This window comes from Leuciscus leuciscus, assembly GCF_965113295.1.
Source record: "Leuciscus leuciscus genome assembly, chromosome: 21".
NCBI lineage: Eukaryota > Metazoa > Chordata > Actinopteri > Cypriniformes > Leuciscidae > Leuciscus > Leuciscus leuciscus.
The window spans coordinates 450,915-465,914 of record NC_138745.1 but is presented as its reverse complement, the minus strand read 5'-3'; the positions used below and the strand labels follow the sequence as shown (position 1 = coordinate 465,914).

The following is a 15,000-nucleotide window of genomic DNA, read 5'->3' as shown; positions in this document are numbered from 1 at the left end:
CGGTTAAAATTCATAATGTAAAAAGGGTTCATAAAGACAGACAGAGGCTACGTCTACATTAATCCGGATACATTTGAAACCGGCATTTCCGTTTCCAGGCTAGCGTTTCCTGTTCTCCACACTAGCGTTTCCAGGCGTTCTCCGTCCACCTTCTCCACACTAGCGTTTCCAGGCGTTCTCCGTCCGCACTAGGGTTTCCAGGCGTTCTCCACACTAGCGTTTCCAGCCGTTCTCCGTCCACACTAGCGTTTCCAGGCGTTCTCCACACTAGCGTTTCCAGGCGTTCTCCGTCCACACTAGCGTTTCCAGGCGTTCTCCACACTAGCGTTTCCAGGCGTTCTCCGTCCACCTTCTCCACACTAGCGTTTCCAGGCGTTCTCCGTCCACACTAGCGTTTCCAGGCGTTCTCCACACTAGCGTTTCCAGGCGTTCTCCGTCCACCTTCTCCACACTAGCGTTTCCAGGCGTTCTCCACACTAGCGTTTCCAGGCGTTCTCCGTCCACCTTCTCCACACTAGCGTTTCCAGGCGTTCTCCGTCCACACTAGCGTTTCCAGGCGTTCTCCACACTAGCGTTTCCAGGCGTTCTCCGTCCACCTTCTCCACACTAGCGTTTCCAGCCGTTCTCCGTCCACACTAGCGTTTCCAGGCGTTCTCCACACTAGCGTTTCCAGGCGTTCTCCGTCCACACTTGCGTTTCCAGGCGTTCTCCACACTAGCGTTTCCAGGCGTTCTCCGTCCACACTAGCGTTTCCAGCCGTTCTCCGTCCACACTTGCGTTTCCAGCCGTTCTCCGTCCACACTGGCGTTTCCAGGCGTTCTCCGTCCACACTGGCGTTTCCAGCCGTTCTCCGTCCACACTAGCGTTTCCAGGCGTTCTCCGTCCACACTTGCGTTTCCAGGCGTTCTCCGTCCACACTAGCGTTTCCAGCCGTTCTCCGTCCACACTGGCGTTTCCAGCCGTTCTCCGTCCACACTGGCGTTTCCAGCCGTTCTCCGTCCACACTGGCGTTTCCAGGCGTTCTCCGTCCACACTGGCGTTTCCAGCCGTTCTCCGTCCACACTTGCGTTTCCAGGCGTTCTCCGTCCACACTGGCGTTTCCAGGCGTTCTCCGTCCACACTTGCGTTTCCAGCCGTTCTCCGTCCACACTGGCGTTTCCAGGCGTTCTCCGTCCACACTGGCGTTTCCAGGCGTTCTCCGTCCACACTGGCGTTTCCAGGCGTTCTCCGTCCACACTGGCGTTTCCAGGCGTTCTCCGTCCACACTGAAACGGCAGCAAATGCTGAGTATCCGCCAGTCATCGCCTGTTGTCCCGCAGGTGCCGATCCCGGTGACCCCCGCCCTGGACCCGCTCACCATGCTCACGGACGACGCTGACATCGCCACCTGGCAGAACGAGGGGCTCCCGGCGGACCGCATGTCCACAGAGAACGCCACCATCCTCACCAGCTGCGAGCGCTGGCCCCTCATGGTGGATCCGCAGCTGCAGGGCATCAAGTGGATCAAGCACCGGTACGGGGAGGACCTGCGCATCATCCGGATCGGCCAGAGAGGGTAACACTGCACGCTCACAGCACGCCTCCTGAATCTGCTGGGGTCATCATTAAAGCGGATCCCTTCCCTGTCCCACAGATACCTGGACTCCATCGAGAGGGCTCTATCAGTGGGGGAGGTGGTCCTCATCGAGAACTTAGAGGAGGCGGTGGACCCGGTGCTGGGGCCGCTGCTCGGGCGGGAGACCATAAAGAAAGGACGGTGAGAGTGTTTAAATGACCTTACTACTCACTAAAGCACATTCATCTGAATATTGGATAAAACCAGGGGCCGGATTCACAAAACATTCTGAAGAATAAAGTTCTTCTTTACTGCCAATTTCTTCTTATTTTTTTAACTTAAGAAAAAAGATATGAATATTTTGTATTCCCAACAAATCTTCTTAAGAATTTTCTTAACTTCTTTCTTAAGAAGATTGTCGTGAATCCGGCCCCAGATTTATAATTCTTGTTTGATTTTGTTGACATATTACAGTTAAAGGTTTTTACAGGCATGAAAACTCCTCACCTTTCGCTGAAATTCACCGTTTTAAAACCAAAATGGGTTGTGAGAAAATCTTTTCAATGAAAATCCCAAATGAAGATCGCAGAACTCCAGCTTACTTTTCTGTGTTTCCAGATCATCCGCGCTTCTTCAGAAGAAAGCACACACGCGTGTATGGTTGCCAGATACTATTGAAAAGACCGGGTAGAAAATGTGCTCTTTTACCAGAAAAGCTCTGACTGGGGTTTAAATAATTGCAATCTGGCAACCGTAAGCATGAACGCTCGTAAAACAGTCTGTAATGTGTTGTCTTCTCCTTTATTCGACAAAAATAAGTGGTTTTGGTCAAGTTTTTATTTATTTTTAAACACATTTCAGTTTCGTCTTTTTTTGTCAACGATATTGCATGTGTTGATATAGTCACAGTTATCGTTTAGTGACGTGGGTGTCGTCTCTCATCGCCTTGTCTTGGTCAGGGGAAAAAAGGTCATCAACGTACATTTTTTCGTTAACAAAATGAACACTGGTGACAAAAAAATATTTTATTTTTAAATTTTTTGGACAAAATTTGAGACCCCCTTCAAATTTAGTTTTTGAGGCTTTCAGGGGATTTCTCATGGGTTAATCGGGGGGGTCGAGCCACACCGGACAAACCATACTAATACTGTCAACAGACACAAAACAAATACATTTCCACCATGTTTTTTAGGAATGAAATGTTGAATAAATCAGGCCGATGATAATGAGAGCAAACCTTCAGAATATAGGACTGAAGCTGTGTGTGAAGCTGAGGTGGAGGTTTATGACTCAAACTCACTGCCTGAAAAGATGTGGATTGAGTTTGAAATCTACGGACGCAAAGAGATAAAGTGTAATAACTCGAAGAAGCAAACTCGAGCTCTACACTGGGCAGTGCATGAGCATCACTGGCTGTGCCGGTAGGGTCTCGCCTCACAGCTGGTGCATGAAGGTTTTGTTGTTGTTGTTTAAAATGATTATTGTGTAGTTTATTCACGTCACGTCTGTCCAATCCTGTATGGTGTGTGTGTGTGTGTGTGTGTGTGTGTGTGTGTGTGTGTGTGTGTGTGTGTGTGTGTGTGTGTGTGTGTGTGTGTGTGTGTGTGTGTGTGTGTGTGTGTGTGTGTGTGTGTGTGTGTGTGTGTGTGTTTAAACACAGAGATATTGTGCTCCATATGTTTGAGTTTGACAGTTTCCGTCTTTCTTCTCCTGTGATGTTGCATGAAAGAAAGGAAGTCCTCCAGATGTGGAACATCATCACGGCACCTGCACTAAAATAATGAGCTAATTCTGGTTTCTAATCTGCAACAGCTACATAAAGATTGGCGACAAGGAGTGCGAGTACAACCCCAGTTTCCGTCTGATCCTCCACACGAAGCTGGCGAACCCTCACTACCAGCCGGAGCTGCAGGCTCAGTGTACGCTGGTGAACTTCACCGTGACCCGGGACGGGCTGGAGGACCAGCTCCTGGCAGCTGTGGTCAGCATGGAGAGACCCGACCTGGAGGAGCTCAAGGTGATCACGCTCACAGCAGGTCCTGATCGCTTCACGGGACAGTTCACACTAAAATGAAATTAGCCCATGATCTATTCTCCCTCAACTCATCCTAGGTGTGTATGACACTCTTCTGTCATAATGCACTTATGATGGACAGATGCACTTTTATGGACTTCACAACAGAAACGGCTATTCACTGCCATTATAAAGCTTGGAAGAGCCAGGACATTTTTTAATATAACTCTGTAATAGTCTGACAGAAGAATGTCATATACACCTAGGATGGCTTGAGAGAGAGTAAATCATGGGCTAATTTTCATATTTGGGTGAACTATCCCTTTAATTAGATGCTATATGACAGGCGATTGAGAGCTTAATTGGATTCATCAGTTTCTGAGGTCTAGATTGGCTGAAGTTCTGCATGCGTCTCAGAATATTTGATGACACCTGCTGTTTCCCAGAGAGCGGCTGTGTGTTCTCACCTTTACTTTACAAAAGGTTAATTAGTGGTGCACTATTTGCACCTTCATGTATATAATTAGCACACGCTTACCCTGAGCAATTTTGCTAATGACCAATGAGAGCTTCGACTATCGGTAACACATTTTCAAATGTATTATATTAGCATTAGTATATTAGCATAACATTACTGCAAGTAATTAGCTGGAATGGTCAAGCAAGCGTTTGTGCCACAGGCTCGACTTCCCCATTACTCCTCTCTCTTTCCCTGAGGAAGACACTTTTATTTATTTATTCAGCTGGACTTCAGTTCGTCTTCCTGAAGTGTGTGTCTGAAGCTGAAGCTGAGGGCTTTTATTTGCAAACAAATTACAGCAAACCAAAGAAGTGTTTTAATAACTGACAGGGAGTGAATGTGGTTATATCGAGACATGCATCCCGTAGAAGTGATATGTTACTTAATGAAGCCTGAGTAATTAGTGTCTCCAAGCTGAGATCCTCAGGATGGGGAAAACACTGCCGAACTCTCCTATCGTCTTAATTAATATTAAAAGTTGTAGAAAGTGTGACAGTCCCTTAACGTGGAGTAAGATGACGAGGTATCGCCACACTCTGTCCAGTCTTTACTGGATTTCATAATTAGATCTTATGCAAGAACACCACAGGGATGCTGCAGAGTTTTAGAGGGTTTGTTCATATTCCCTTGCTTGTGTTTTACATCACGCACTGCCATCATTAACTGCGGTGAGTTTATCTCATCACAGCCTTCACATTAAGATCTGTACATCTCAAGGCCATTAGATCAAGTAAATGCCACTGTGATCCGGGAGAGACGCATCAGTCCCACTAATGAGCAGGAGAACCTCAGATCAGCCAAACTCACTTTCTGTTGCTCGGATCAGATCGTAAGTGCAGTAAGTTTCTTCAGTGAGGCTCTCGGCTGCTGGTTAATTGTTTGTTTTTCAGCTCCTGGGTAATTGGACACACAAGATGCCAGTGGAAATGTAATCATTATTGACTGACTCATTAGGAAGGGCTAGTTTCCCGAACCCGTTTTCCTCCTCTCTGATGAGCCGTCGCACGGCCAGCTCTGGATCTTTGACCCGAGCTCTTGTGATATTTCTCCTGTTATGTGTAGAGGATCACAGAAGCGCTCCGGCGGCCAGTATAGGGTTAGGTTAGTGTGCAGATTGACCAGTTCAGGGATGTGTTGTGTCCTGACAGTCCTATATGAGTGTTTCTGAGATGAAGCTCTCCGAGCGTGTCCGTGTGATCTGCAGTCCGGGCCGTCGCTCGTCTGCATTAGCTCTCTATCAGACGCAGGGAATGGATCCGTCAGCATTGACAGTCCCATCACACGCCGGCGCTGGGGTTTGATGTCTTTGGCGAGAGGAAGTCTGCTAATCCATGCAAAGACGACTGCATATATTGATCTCTCAGATGTGCCTGACTTTTGCCCCGTGGCTCTTGTTTTTATCTCACATGTCTTTCTGTGTCTTTTACTTTGTAGTCAAACCTCACAACGCAGCAGAACGGCTTCAAAATCACTTTGAAAACTCTGGAGGACAACCTGCTCTCACGCCTGTCCTCGGCGTCCGGGAACTTCCTCGGGGACATCGAGCTGGTGGAGAACCTGGAGATCACCAAACGAACAGCAGCAGATATTGAAGTCAAGGTGTGTGTGTGTGTGTGTGTGTGTGTGTGTGTGTGTGTGTGTGTGTGTGTGTGTGTGTGTGTGTGTGTGTGTGTGTGTGTGTGTGTGTGTGTGTGTGTGTGTGTGTGTGTGTGTGTGTGTGTGTGTGTGTGTGTGTGTGTGTGTGTGTGTGTGTGTGTTCACCACTGACACCAGAACACACGTGCTATGGAGAGTGCCACAGTTTATATATCATATATAATATAATATATCATTAAACACTTTACAATAAGTTTTCATTTGTTAAACTTCTAACAACTATAATTCTACAGCATTTAATAATATTAATGTTAATCTCAACGTTTGCTGATACAGTTTAGGTAACACACTGTAAACTAATATTGCCCTATAATCCATCGCGCTCTTTAAGATCACTAAATTCAAGGCTTTTGGTCATACCTAGGATATCCAGAACCACCAAAGGAGGGAGAGCATTTTCACATTTGGCTCCAAAACTCTGGAATAGTCTTCCTGATACTGTTCGTTGCTCAGACTCGCTCTCCCAGTTTAAAACTAGATTAAAGTCGCATCTCTTCAGCCAGGCATTCATATAATCCTACAGTTCAAACTACAATCCGGCCTCTAGCTCATAAATGCCAGAGGAGAACTGGCCCCCGACTGAGCCTGGGTTCTCCCAAGGTTTTTTTTCTCCATTAGGTCACCTGATGGAGTTTTAGGACACCATTAGGTCACTTGATGGAGTTTTTCGGTTCCTTGCCACTGTTGCCTTTGGCTTGCTCAGTTGGGGATATTTTGGGGATATTTAATTTAATTTTATCAATCAATAAATTCCTCTTGAAACAAACTTTGTTGTATGATTTTAATTTAATACTGTGAAGCTGCTTTGATACAATCTGTATTGTGAAAAGCGCTATACAAATAAACTTGACTTGACATAATGTCAGATAGTGATGTGTGTGTGTGTGTGTGTGTGTGTTTGCACCTGTATTGTCAGATAGTGATGTGTGTGTGTTTGCACCTGTATTGTCAGATAGTGATGTGTGTGTGTGTGTGTGTGTGTGTGTGTGTGTGTGTGTGTGTGTGTGTGTGTGTGTGTGTGTGTGTGTGTGTGTTTGCACCTGTATTGTCAGATAGTGATGTGTGTGTGTTTGCACCTGTATTGTCAGATAGTGATGTGTGTGTGTGTGTGTGTGTGTGTGTGTGTGTGTGTGTGTGTGTGTGTGTGTGTGTGTTTGTGTGTGTGTGTGTTTGCACCTGTATTGTCAGATAGTGATGTGTGTGTGTGTGTGTGTGTGTGTGTGTGTGTGTGTGTGTGTGTGTGTGTGTGTGTTTGCTCCTGTATTGTCAGATAGTGATGTGTGTGTGTTTGCTCCTGTATTGGCAGATAGTGATGTGTGTGTGTGTGTGTGTGTGTGTGTGTGTGTGTGTGTGTGTGTGTGTGTGTGTGTGTGTGTGTGTGTGTGTGTGTGTGTGTGCTACAGGTGAAGCAGGCGAAGGTGACGGAGGCCGAGATCAACGACGCCAGAGAACACTACCGTCCAGCGGCGGCCCGAGCCTCGCTCCTCTACTTCATCATGAACGACCTCAATAAAATACACCCCATGTACCAGTTCTCTCTCAAGGTACCGATGGAGGCCTGGTGTTTCTCAGCGGCTCATCAGTGTGTTCTGTTCATTTAACGAGTCATAAAGAGTCATGAACTCTGAGTTTGAACAGTGTAAAGAATCAACACTGACTGACCCAGACTCCCTCTCGAACTCCAGCACAGAGTTCTTTAACAAACACTTTATTTTAATGTTCTGAAGAACAGCTTTGCTGACAAAAAGATTATGAATGTATAGTTCATTTGTGTGTGTTCACACTTTCTTGTGTTTTCAGTCATCATGCCGACAAGATACAGTCTGCAGATATCAGAATAATTGCTGCTTCTTTGTGTACAAATGTATGCAGAGAAATGTTGATCTTCCTCAGCACTATTAACAGAAGCGGCTCATTACAGAGAAACTCATTAGTTGTGTGTCCGTCTCCGTCTCCTCATTGTTCTGTGTGTGTGTGTGTGTGTGTGTGTGTGTGTGTGTGTGTGTGTGTGTGTGTGTGTGTGTGTGTGTGTGTGTGTGTGTGTGTGTGTGCGTGTGTGTGTTCCTCTGGTCCAGGCGTTCAGCGTGGTGTTTCAGAAGGCCGTACTGAAAGCTGAGCCTGATGAGAGCTTGAAGCAGCGAGTCTTGAATCTGATCGACAGCATCACGTCATCGGTGTTCCAGTACACGACCCGCGGGCTCTTCGAGTGTGACAAGCTCACATACACCGCCCAGCTGGCCTTCCAGGTGAGCATCTCACACACACACACACACACACACACACACACACACACACACACACACACACACACGCCAAGCTTACATACACCGCCCAGCTGACCTTCCAGGTGAGCATCTCTCACACACACACACACACACACACACACACACACACACACACACACACACACACACACACACACACACACACACTTCTCCTAAACACACTCTTCATCTCTCCTGCAGGTGTTGCTCATGAGTAAAGAGATCATTCCCCTGGAGCTGGACTTCCTGTTGCGTTACCCAGTGCTTCCTGGAGTGACGTCACCGGTGGACTTCCTGTCCGATCACTCCTGGGGCGGCATCAAAGTCAGTCTCGTTCTATACTTTACTTCTTTGAAACTGTGCTCATCATATCTTAATATTTGATTGTCAAATCAATTCAGAACAAAGATGAGCTTTAATATCAGGAAGGATTTCGAGTTTAAACCGAGAACGTGACACTTTCATGTTTCTGCTGTGGAGTTTGTCGTATAAATCATCATCTGCCTTCACTGTATGAACAACTGGCTTCATTTTCTGCAACAAAAGCAGATTTTTACAATTATATTTGTATCGTTATCATAATAGTTATCTTCATTGGTGTGAACGGCCTTAAGCAGACTATTAATATCTAACACTGTAACTGTATACAGCAAATATTGGCTTTAAATAACTTACTATTGTGGTTGTTATTGTTGGAGTGAACATTCCTTATAATATTACAGTATGTATTTCACCATCACTTCATCACAGATAGATACAGTTAGCAGTTCACCAAGTGAACATTACGAGCCGGTTCACACTAACTGTGTTTCTGCTGTTCATGACGAGACGCCGGTCAGCGGGACGGACACACAGATGCGTTTTCTAAAAGCTGAACTTCCTTTAGCTTGAGCGCTGTGTTCTAGACTGGAGCGCAGCGGTTAGAGACGTTCGAGCAAGCAAGTTTACACTGAGAAGCAATGGGAGACGGCCCGTACACACACGCTCCGGCTAGCTCGTGGTCTAACTGGCTCTTCTGTCCTGAAGAGCTCTGCACGCCTGACTCAGAGTCTCCCGGACACACACGCTCCGGCTAGCTCGTGGTCTAACTGGCTCTTCTGTCCTGAAGAGCTCTGCACGCCTGACTCAGAGTCTCCCGGACACACACGCTCCGGCTAGCTCGTGGTCTAACTGGCTCTTCTGTCCTGAAGAGCTCTGCACGCCTGACTCAGAGTCTCCCGGACACACACGCTCCGGCTAGCTCGTGGTCTAACTGGCTCTTCTGTCCTGAAGAGCTCTACACGCCTGACTCAGAGTCTCCCGGACACACACGCTCCGGCTAGCTCGTGGTCTAACTGGCTCTTCTGTCCTGAAGAGCTCTACACTCCTGACTCAGAGTCTCCCGGACACACACGCTCCGGCTAGCTCGTGGTCTAACTGGCTCTTCTGTCCTGAAGAGCTCTACACTCCTGACTCAGAGTCTCCCGGACACACACGCTCCGGCTAGCTCGTGGTCTAACTGGCTCTTCTGTCCTGAAGAGCTCTACACGCCTAACTCAGAGTCTCCCGGACACACACGCTCCGGCTAGCTCGTGGTCTAACTGGCTCTTCTGTCCTGAAGAGCTCTACACTCCTGACTCAGAGTCTCCCGGACACACACGCTCCGGCTAGCTCGTGGTCTAACTGGCTCTTCTGTCCTGAAGAGCTCTACATGCCTGACTCAGAGTCTCCCGGACACACATGCTCCGGCTAGCTCGTGGTCTAACTGGCTCTTCTGTCCTGAAGAGCTCTACACTCCTGACTCAGAGTCTCCCGGACACACACGCTCCGGCTAGCTCGTGGTCTAACTGGCTCTTCTGTCCTGAAGAGCTCTACACTCCTGACTCAGAGTCTCCCGGACACACACGCTCCGGCTAGCTCGTGGTCTAACTGGCTCTTCTGTCCTGAAGAGCTCTACACTCCTGACTCAGAGTCTCCCGGACACACACGCTCCGGCTAGCTCGTGGTCTAACTGGCACTGCTGTCCTGAAGAGCTCTACACTCCTGACTCAGAGTCTCCCGGACACACACGCTCCGGCTAGCTCGTGGTCTAACTGGCTCTTCTGTCCTGAAGAGCTCTACACTCCTGACTCAGAGTCTCCCGGACACACACGCTCCGGCTAGCTCGTGGTCTAACTGGCTCTTCTGTCCTGAAGAGCTCTACACGCCTGACTCAGAGTCTCCCGGACACACACGCTCCGGCTAGCTCGTGGTCTAACTGGCTCTTCTGTCCTGAAGAGCTCTACACGCCTGACTCAGAGTCTCCCGTACACACACGCTCCGGCTAGCTCGTGGTCTAACTGGCTCTTCTGTCCTGAAGAGCTCTACACTCCTGACTCAGAGTCTCCCGGACACACACGCTCCGGCTAGCTCGTGGTCTAACTGGCTCTTCTGTCCTGAAGAGCTCTACACTCCTGACTCAGAGTCTCCCGGACACACACGCTCCGGCTAGCTCGTGGTCTAACTGGCTCTTCTGTCCTGAAGAGCTCTACACGCCTGACTCAGAGTCTCCCGGACACACACGCTCCGGCTAGCTCGTGGTCTAACTGGCTCTTCTGTCCTGAAGAGCTCTACACTCCTGACTCAGAGTCTCCCGGACACACACGCTCCGGCTAGCTCGTGGTCTAACTGGCTATTCTGTCCTGAAGAGCTCTACACGCCTGACTCAGAGTCTCCCGTACACACACGCTCCGGCTAGCTCGTGGTCTAACTGTCTCTTCTGTCCTGAAGAGCTCTACACGCCTGACTCAGAGTCTCCCGTACACACACGCCCCGGCTAGCTCGTGGTCTAACTGGCTATTCTGTCCTGAAGAGCTCTACACTCCTGACTCAGAGTCTCCCGTACACACACGCTCCGGCTAGCTTGTGGTCTAACTGGCTCTTCTGTCCTGAAGAGCTCTACACGCCTGACTCAGAGTCTCCCGTACACACACGCTCCGGCTAGCTCGTGGTCTAACTGTCTCTTCTGTCCTGAAGAGCTCTACACGCCTGACTCAGAGTCTCCCGGACACACACGCTCCGGCTAGCTCGTGGTCTAACTGGCTCTTCTGTCCTGAAGAGCTCTACACGCCTGACTCAGAGTGTCCCGTACACACACGCTCCGGCTAGCTCGTGGTCTAACTGTCTCTTCTGTCCTGAAGAGCTCTACACGCCTGACTCAGAGTCTCCCGGACACACACGCTCCGGCTAGCTCGTGGTCTAACTGTCTCTTCTGTCCTGTCCTACACGCCTGACTCAGAGTCTCCCGGACACACACGCTCCGGCTAGCTCGTGGTCTAACTGGCTCTTCTGTCCTGTCCTACACGCCTGACTCAGAGTCTCCCGGACACACACGCTCCGGCTAGTTCGTGGTCTAACTGGCTCTTCTGTCCTGTCCTACACGCCTGACTCAGAGTCTCCCGGACACACACGCTCCGGCTAGCTCGTGGTCTAACTGGCTCTTCTGTCCTGTCCTACACGCCTGACTCAGAGTCTCCCGGACACACGCCGCTCTCCCGCACTGTTATCGTCAGCGCTGCAAATGTAAATCTGATCTCATTTGAGAGTCTGTAATGTGCTGAAATCTGCCGTTAGGATATAGTGTTTCCCATAAGCGAGGCTTTCTGGGATTATGAGTCATCATTCTCCCACCGGATGAAAGGGACCGGCGTATGTCACCGCGTTGTTCTTCCCACCGGAGCAAATCTGCTTTTCTGCTGCCGAAGCACTTTTGGAAGTCTGGTTTATGAAGGAGCACGCTCGTGTTTACTCAGCAGTTTGTGGCATAAAGACGCTTTACTTTGTAGTTAGATTTGATTAGCGCCTTGACAATGTTGAATCTGACTCTTCTGTCATCATAACTTCTCTTCTTTTGATAAGATTGCATATTGTCCACTCAGCATGCTCACAACATAATGCAGACTTAATGAAACATGCTTGTATTACTGAGCGCTTGGCTGACATGAAGCGAGTCCTGCGGTGTGACATACTAAACTCTAGTGAAGATCTTTCCTAATTATTTTATAATTATTGTGCATGCAGCTTTTATGACTTCAAATGAATTCTGAGACGACATGAAATAGTTGTACTTTAAAAAATTAATTTGCTAAACCGCAGGAGCATTTCAAATGAACTAGTGTGAGCCGAAGAGGAGTGTTACGCACCGCCTGCCTTTGATCTGGTTTTAGATGATGCCTGATATCAGTATTTCATGCTAGTGATTTATTCAGTGAAAGATTGGTGACGTTATGTTGTGGTTTCAGTCTCTCTCTGCCATAGAGGAGTTTCATAACCTGGACCGGGACATCGAAGGCTCTGCGAAGCGCTGGAAGAAGTTTGTGGAGTCAGAGTGTCCTGAGAAGGAGAAGTTCCCTCAGGAGTGGAAGAGTAAGACGTCTCTCCAGAGGCTGTGTATGATGAGAGCGCTGCGACCCGATAGGATGACCTACGCCGTCAGGTCAGAGACTGTTCAACCTGTTACTGTCACAGATCTCAGTCTGATCTAAGTCTGGAGACACTCGGCTGGTCGTTAGTGAACGGCACAGAACTCTAATATCACTGTAAAGCAAAAGTACCGACCTAAACATTTTTACTTTACAGAATAATTTGGCTTCAAAGCCGTACGTCTAACCAAGTCCAAATGTGAAGTATCTAAACGGTTTTAAAGTAAAGCAAACGCAGCGCAATGTCTGATCTCAAAATATGTTTAACAGGATGAATTTTGAGTGTTTAAGCTTTCCAATAATACCTAATATATGATGATTATTAAAATATGTTAGCATGCACCAAGTGTGACTGACAGCTAACAGGCTAATTTAATATTTATTTACAAATTAAAGCTGCAGATGTGAACAGCAAAGACACCGCTCTGAGGGATTCAGTTCATTAAGTCATTCATCTGTCAGACTGAATCAAACTTATATCATAATTCTCATCTGTGCCAAAATCTTTTTAGCCGTTCCAGTTAATAATATATTTTTCTACACTGGTGTGATATTCCCAATCCCTTTACAGAGAGCGCTGTCTGCCATTGGTGGAGGGTTGGTAGTTGAGTAGTTCCTGCAGTCGAGTGATCGTGACCTTTAGGAAGTGTTGATATAATAAGACAGTGTCTTAAACCATCAGTCCCCTCAGTGCTCTAAACACGCTTCACTGGGAACACAAGCTCTTCATAATCATGATTTCTCCTGTAGGGATTTTGTGGAGGAGAAGCTGGGCAGTAAGTTCGTGGTGAGCCGCTCGCTGGACTTCGCTGTGTCGTACGAGGAGTCGGAACCCGCCACTCCCATGTTCTTCATCCTGTCTCCCGGAGTCGACCCGCTGAAGGACGTGGAGAAACACGGTACTGGCCGGCTACTTCGTTTACCCACAATGCTGCAGTGATTTAAAGCTAAGCTGGCATTTTGGCATTTTCCAAATGTCATTTTGGTATTTTTAAAATGAGCCGTAAAGATCAGCGTAGACCTCCTCACAGCCGTGATGCTGTGTGTTTGATGTGCGGAAGGAAGCGCTGGCGTGTGGGAGAGACTGTCTGAGCGGATCACTGTATCCAGACTCTCTCCTGCTCTCCTGCTCTCCTCCTCTCAGACAGTCATGTGAGGATCAGATCAAACACCTCTGACGCTTCACACCTGTAATCTGAGCTTTAATAACTCCTGCAGGAAGAAAACTGGGATACACCTTCGACAACAAGAACTTCCACAACGTGTCCCTGGGCCAGGGTCAGGAGGTGGTGGCGGAGCAGGCTCTGGATACGGCAGCCCGAGAGGGACACTGGGTCATTCTACAGGTAAACACGAGCACAGCTGAGGAGTCCAGGTGTGTGTACAGCATTACACTGATGTCACTGATGCCCTTCACCTGATTTGCATCATTGGTAACTTTAGTGAACTACATTAGTGAACATGAACTTATAATGAAAAGTAATTCTAAGGCACTTATTTATCTTGATTAATTTCAGCATTTACTAATACATGAAAAGATGTTATTGACTGGTTTCAGATGACAACTGAATAATGACACTATTGTTTTATGAACAGTATTTTTATTAACTAATGTTAAAAAAACATTAATAAATACTGTATCAAATGAATCGCTCATTAGTGGGATCTTATAGTAACCCTTACGAAAAAGAGGTTTATTCAAGTTTTCTATTAGTATACTTCTTTTACACTAAAAATAAGAAAGTATACTTTCAGTTTACATTTGATATAATTTTGGATAGTTTTTCTTCTAAAAAGACCAAAAAGTTCAGGTGGAGAAAAAAACTTTTTCTTTACCTTGACATGTTTCGACTGCAACCTGCAGTCTTCCTCAGAAGCGTCATCTGACAGCTGTGACGTGTGGTTTATCAGCTGTTATTTCCTGGGCGTGGCCAACCCGGCGGACCTGTCAGGCCACGCCCTGCCCCCCCGTCGCTCGATGGTCTCTGGAGGATGGTGTTCCATGTGTGTGAGAGCATGTAGACTCCCTCGTCCCGATTGATGGTGTCCTTGGCCCGCTTCCTGATTTCAATCGCCTCCTTTATCCATCTTCTGTATTTGTTTGGTTCTGATCTAATGATGTGTCCGTTGTCCCAGTCCATAATGTGGTTATTTCGTTCATAAAGTGAACGAAAATTCACTTTATTCACTTTTTTTCTCCACCTCCGCCAAACAACAAAAGGTTTTTTCTCCACCTGAACTTTTTGGTCTTTTTAGAAGAAAAACTATCCAAATTTAATCATTAAGAAGACAATATGAACATTTTTTAACTACATTTGATATACTTCTCAGAAATACGCTTAAATTAGACTTCAGTGAGCTTGACTTACACTGAGAGAAAAGCCCAGGTGTATTTGGCCTGTACTTGAACTCAATCTATAGATCCAGATATACCTAAAATAATAATTAAGAATTCAAAGTATACTTGGCTAGTAGTTGTGTTAACCCTTTTGTTTGAGTAGCCTATTAAATGTACTTCTTTTTACATCGTTTTTCATATACAGTCTTATGAA

At 47.2% G+C, this 15,000-nt stretch overlaps 1 protein-coding gene across 1 annotated transcript in view; it reads left to right on the top strand.

The window, feature by feature from the left end:
• The window catches only part of dnah9 (dynein, axonemal, heavy chain 9), a 144,971-nt gene that overhangs the window by 112,879 nt on the left and 17,092 nt on the right, over positions 1-15,000 (top strand). Inside the window, 10 exon segments of the mRNA XM_082152581.1 lie at positions 1,320-1,555; positions 1,634-1,756; positions 3,368-3,572; positions 5,524-5,688; positions 7,149-7,289; positions 7,821-7,991; positions 8,211-8,333; positions 12,269-12,462; positions 13,199-13,347; positions 13,667-13,794. Coding sequence (XP_082008707.1) covers positions 1,320-1,555; positions 1,634-1,756; positions 3,368-3,572; positions 5,524-5,688; positions 7,149-7,289; positions 7,821-7,991; positions 8,211-8,333; positions 12,269-12,462; positions 13,199-13,347; positions 13,667-13,794 — 1,635 coding nt within the window.